This window comes from Poecilia formosa, unplaced genomic scaffold (assembly GCF_000485575.1).
Source record: "Poecilia formosa unplaced genomic scaffold, Poecilia_formosa-5.1.2 Scaffold558, whole genome shotgun sequence".
In the NCBI taxonomy this organism is placed as follows: Eukaryota; Metazoa; Chordata; class Actinopteri; order Cyprinodontiformes; family Poeciliidae; genus Poecilia; species Poecilia formosa.
This window is the reverse complement of record NW_006800497.1, coordinates 109538-115537: the sequence shown is the minus strand read 5'-3', so window position 1 is coordinate 115537 and position 6000 is coordinate 109538. Positions and strand designations below refer to the sequence as shown.

Here is a 6000-nt window from a genome sequence, read left to right as displayed (position 1 = left end):
AGAGAGAGGGAGAGAGAGAGAAAGAGAGAGAGATATTACTGTGCTGGCTCCGGTCAGACAACGGTTTCTAATGTGTAAGCTATGCTCCACTATTAGCATCCACGCTTACGTCTGCTAATGGTAACAGTTGTTCAGACTCATCATTAACATCTTATATTTGGACGTGTGAACAACCACCCAAAAAAATCCAATTTGACAAAAAATTGGAATTGGGTCACTTCAGATTAGTTTGCACATTAAGACCAAAAACATGCTTTTTAATTCTATAACAACAATCTTTTCCTTCCTTGCTCTGATTTTCCTCTCACGGTTTTTTTTTTTTTTTTCAAACTGATTCTGCTCAACTTTTAATGCCTCCCAATGTGATTGTTGTTTTTAGCCGTTCCTCTCCGTGCCATGATCATGGAGACCACAGCAGGTGACCCTCTGCATCTTGGTTTAATCACATTTTCCTTCATCATCATCACCACTGTTCCTCCACTCATGTGTTCTCCTCTTGGAGAGGTGCATGTTTGTGTGTCTGTCCTCAGTAAACATTGCCTCACATGTTCTCAGGCTCACAGTATAGAAAGCTGTGTGAATGGAACTAAAACCTCCAAGTTTTAAACCTGTGTTGTTCTGCAGACCTCATGTCTCTTCATTTCCCCTCCACATAAGGTGGGAAGCTACAAGTTAAAACAGCAAAAGTCTGAAAAACCTGAGGCGTTGAAGGTTGAGGACACATCCGCTGATTTCATTCACTGTCTCGTGAAGTCTGCATTTCCACTAACATGGCCTCCATGTTGCCGTGTCTCACAGCGAAATGAGCATCACACCATATTTTGGGGATACATTATTCTGAGCCTTGTAACTCTGTTGCAGAATCAAACAATGGATTAAGTTGATCAATAGAACATCTGTTGTTGTGATGTGGAACATCATTCCAGCCAGTTTCTCCCAACTTAAAATGTTTGATGTGTGCACCAATTCCATTTTGCATGAAAGAGTCCCAGGCTTTATGTTCCATGAGTGGTGAGAAAACAGACACCAGACTCTGCTCTAAATTTATATGTGGATATTGGTTTTGAACATTCTATTTATTGAACATTTTCAACCTCAGCACATATAATTTGCCAAAACCATTTAACCTTTTTGCACTGGACTTTTATCTGATTGGAGAGAGGAAATTTCACAGAAATCGAAAGTATTTTAACATCTTTCTGTTAAAAAAAACATCCAGCAGGGAAGTATTTTAACAGTTTAGCTCGTTCATCTGTTAACTTAGACTTTTCTCTCTCCCTGAAGGATAAGCCCTTTTTTGAGATATTGTTTTGCTAACTTATCTTCCACCAGAGCTTTGGATGTTTGGATGCAAGGCAGTTCATATTACTGGTGAAGTGTCCATGACCTACCGTGGCCACCAGGGGGCCCCCAAAAGCAATTTTATTTCTTTTTCTCCATAAAATACTGACTTCTACATACATTATCAAATGTATATTATTGTAAAAACAAATCACTTCATAATGAGATTGTGTGTTTTTGTTGTTATGACATAGAAATTGTTACTAAAAAAAAATCAGTTCCACTGAGGGGGCTTCTTTTTGTATGTGTTCTCTGGTATTTTGATGATGAACTTCAGACCTGGGGTTAGAACACCTCCTCACCATACTCTAATCTTTAGTTTCCTCCACAGACATTTGGAGTCACCATCTGACTCCAAAGCTGGAGTCAGATGGTGACTCGTCTGGGAAATATGCTCTTATCAGCTTGTAAAACTTAAGCGCCTTCTCCTTGGGTGTAACTTTAGCCGGTTCCTCTTCATTCAGCTCCAGTCAGATTTGTCTCCATTTCTAGATCCTGCGGGACCCTCCTCGCTTTTTGGAACAAGTCGGGCCAACCTGGGTATTGCGTGCAAACGATTTGATTGGCAGTAGACTGCATTCATTGATTGGTCATTGGATTTACATCACAATATGAGTGAAAGCGATATTTGCAAACTCTTCAAACATCAATATCTCAACCACTATTTTCAATCCATAGTATTTGGCAAGATTGCTTCATATTGATAATTCCAGGGTCAGACCTTGAGGTCCAAATCTTTCTATCAAATGTGGCAAAAGAGCGCACACAGCATCAACTGGACAGAGCAACCCTATGCGCTCACAGCTTGCTCATGTTCCCACATTCCCACTTATTCACGCCCTCTAACAGGAACACACTGCCAGTGGAGATGCACTCAGCTTGGCCAGAACTGAACCAGATATTAACTGGATAGAGTTAGACTTGACAATGGAGAGGGGGCTTTGAGATATTAACGAAAACAACTTACTCTATTAGTTTTGGTGTCTGTGGCCTCATCACCAAATGCTATCAGTGACATATGTTTTCATTTGTGAAAAATGTCCTGTTCCGCTTTAGCTTCCTGGTCAGCTTCATGGTGGACGCCAGGGGTGGAGCCATGCGTGGTTGCCGACATAATGGCCTCCGCATCATTATTCCACCCAAGAAATGCAGCGCCCCAACAAGGGTCACCTGTCGACTGGTGAAACGGCACCGTCTGGCCACCATGCCCCCCATGGTGGAGGGCGAGGGTCTGGCCAGCAGGCTTATTGAAGTGGGGCCATCTGGAGCCCAGTTTCTTGGGTAAGGCTACAGGTAGAAACTTAAAGTAGACACAGAATATTGGAAGAGTTGTGCCAGCAGACAAATATAGTATTTCTACAGAAATATGTAGTATCATGCTTGTCACTCTTGGAAGCACACTTGGAATGACAGGAAGTGCTCATCATTTAAAGTGCATATTTCACTTTAAATGCATGTTGAAGCCTTTGTGTCATAACAGGTCCGAAATTTACGTTTTTGGTGCAAAAATGGCCCATATTTCAAAATGGAAGGTATTGGTACCTACTCTACCTATCCTGCTTACTGCTCCACCTAGTGACCACCGTTAATGACATAGATGGAGGAGAACGTTCCGGACTGTGCAGCTAAAAACACTGAGTAAGACCTGGAGGAGGTGACTAATCCTGAACATTAAATCAGCTACATGTTTAAGATTGAAGGCTCACAGGTGAGCCAGAAGCTAGAACTGTTGACAGCACAGTAAACAGAGATCATATAAATTGTAGAAGAGCAGATATTGGAATGGAAAACAACATGCACACAAACCAGGGATGCCACCTTTCAGATATGAAAATGAAGGATGCTCACCACAGTGAGTTGCCCACAGAAGTGGTGGACTTAATTTTATGGCTGTTTTTTTTTTCTTTTGTAAAAACAAAAACTCAGTAGTGCAATCATTACAAATGTGGGTTAGAGTGTAACGAAAAGCGAAATCGGCCAGAACCCAAAACGCAGCCAACACCAGAGTTGGTTCACCAAATGTCTTTATTACAAAAATAAAGGTAAGAAGGGGCTAAGCAGGGAGTGGTGATGCTGGTGGGTCAGGAAGTCCACTAGGGTCTGGGATCCAGCCAGGGAGGGGTAAGGTGGATGGGCAAAGGGAGGACTAGAGGGCTCAGGGGACAAACAGATGACAGGGACAAATTCCACAAACCAGAGGCTGTCATGGGACAATCCAGGTTCATTCACGGGAGGGCCACAGGCAATGAAGATCCAGAAATCAGAAAAACTTGAAGCAAGGTCAGAGTCAGGCAGGGTTCATCAACAGTAGGTCAGAACTCCTCCAGCAGCCAAAGGACAAGGCAAAATCTGTGCAGGATCAGAAAATTTTGAAACATGAGACGAGGCTTGACAGCTTTGACTGGGGCAACAGACAATCTCGCACTGAGCTGGTGATGAGCAGCTGTTTAAATAGGGCGCAGCACAGCACAGGTGAGGGTAATGAGTAATCAGCACAGTCAAGGTGGAGCTGAGATCATGACATAGAGTGCCCAATCAGAGTAGCATAACTTCAACACGTGTAAAAAGTTAAATACTCAAGTACTGAGTAACTGATCATAACAACCGATTTAATATTTTTAAATTCATGTCAGACAGCCGACAGCAAGTTCTGTGCAAATTCTGGTATTTTAAATAATACCAAAATATTTAGAAGGAGTTAGGTTCAGAGGCTGGTTCTAGACCAAATTTACTACGGGAGCTGGGGTAGTCGGTGTTTTTTCATAGGGGCAATTTAAAAATGAATAAATTAAAAAACAGGGCAATATTTCATCATTTAATGTATAAATGAACCAAAGAGCCTCTGAGCTGCACGTTTGTGTCTGGTGCATTTTTGTCAGCATGTTTTTCCTTCATGTTTTTCAGGTTATCCAAACTGGGAAACCACATTAATAAAAGTGAAATAATATTGACCACCAAGCAGTCATTTTTTCACACCATCACTATCAAAATCCCTAAGAAATTTTTTAATGTAGGACAAATAAATGGTTTCTCTTCACAATATTTATGTATTTACTGTTAATCTATTTGTTTGATTTATTCCATAAATTGACATTTATATTATTTTGGCTTATACTATCATATGAGAACCTATCATCCAAGATGAACATCCTAAGTAAATAATCAAACCATAACAGTTAACTAAAAGCATAATAAGAAACTTAACCCATCATGGCAAAATGTTCTGTGCTATATCAGCCTCAGGAGATGATTGAGGGATGAAGAAATTCTGATGTCTGGTTCTTAAGGTTCTGACGGGTCTCCTGATCCATTCTGTCTGATATTATACAGCAGCACACTGCGCCACTGAATATCACCAATATATTTTAAGTTATTTTTTTAATGCCTGTGCCTGTATTCATCCTCAGTGAAATTGCTGAGCTTGGGATGGGCGTCTTCCCACTCTATCTGTACTTTTGCAAGAGTTTTTGCTTTGAAGGACATGGTGGAGTACATTTTAAAACGACGCAGGTTGATAGACGCTCACTTTGGCTTTGTAGTGTTTGTCTCTAAGCAACCGTAACAACAGTGTTGGACCGTAGTGTTCTCTAAGGTCCTTTGTACATACAATTAGTCAAAAATTTTCATATTCCTGGAAAATTGAATAACTCTCTCCAGACCCACCTTCTTCCAGGTCAAAGCTGCGACTCTGGTTTGTTGTTGTTTCTTCTCCCCATCATCTTCTGTCTTCCCCTCGCTGCTTCTGCTGTTATGGTGATACTGCAGTGGATTTCAGCCTGATTTTGTAATTTCTTCTGGACCAGACCAGTTGCACACCTGAGCAAACAAAACCTCCTTGAGCTCAGCAATCAGACAGCAGGGCTCCGTTCTCCTCCAGTTACGTCATGCAAACCACACGGTTTTTCTAGAAGTAGAGCTTTTTTGGTGACTCAATACTTTAAAACTTTCGCTAGCTAGTTACAGACCAAATACAGCAGCCATATTTACAGTTTGACCTTAGAAAATACTTTTTTACCATTTAAAAGAACCTTAAATATGCACTTTAAGATGCATTAACAGTGTGAGAAAGGTAGGGGGACCTTCTGTATTCTTGATTGCTTGAGACTTACGATTTGCTGCCCTCTTTCTTTCAGACTGATTTTCCCCAGCTTCTGCCTAACTTCAGCTGTTTGTGTATCTGCCCTTGCTTCCTGCCAGTGCCAGGGTCTGCCAGTCTTTGCTCTCCAGCATGCCCAGTTTGATTTCATAACAGCTCCTGTCTAACTATTTTTAACTGTTAATCCTTAACCTTAACTATGGATTTTCTTATGAATTCCACCTACAAATGTGCACCATGATTGGTTTTATATGTGGCTGGTTATGTCCTCCAATGGTAATATGTGGGAATATATCACAATATACTGTAAGTTACAATGTTAGGCTATCCACTGGACAGTTAGCCTTTATGCGCAGACAAGCTGGAAGTTCTCTAGCACAGATATGATATTCTAATTAACGTTTTATTATATTGATGGTTACACAGCACCATCCTGGTAAGGATATGTTAAAGGTCTGAGAATTTATTTCATTAGAAATAAATGGCATGTGCTGTTGTCTTTCCAATTTTCAAGTGTGTAAGATAAGCAGACCTTTGTGTCATATCGTATTCACACCCCAGGA

The 6000-nt window shown here is 40.9% G+C and overlaps 1 protein-coding gene across 15 annotated transcripts in view; it reads left to right on the top strand.

Moving 5' to 3' along the window:
• The window catches only part of LOC103129595 (ankyrin-2-like), a 200855-nt gene that overhangs the window by 144621 nt on the left and 50234 nt on the right, over positions 1-6000 (top strand). For 11 of the 15 annotated variants that reach the window (XM_016665234.1, XM_016665238.1, XM_016665236.1 and 8 more), the window contains 2 exons: positions 380-418; positions 2398-2622. In XM_016665234.1, the coding sequence (XP_016520720.1) occupies positions 380-418; positions 2398-2622 (264 nt within the window). The remainder of the gene's footprint in view (positions 1-379; positions 419-2397; positions 2623-6000) is intronic. The other 4 variants (XM_016665240.1, XM_016665237.1, XM_016665239.1 and 1 more) reach the window with 1 other exon arrangement.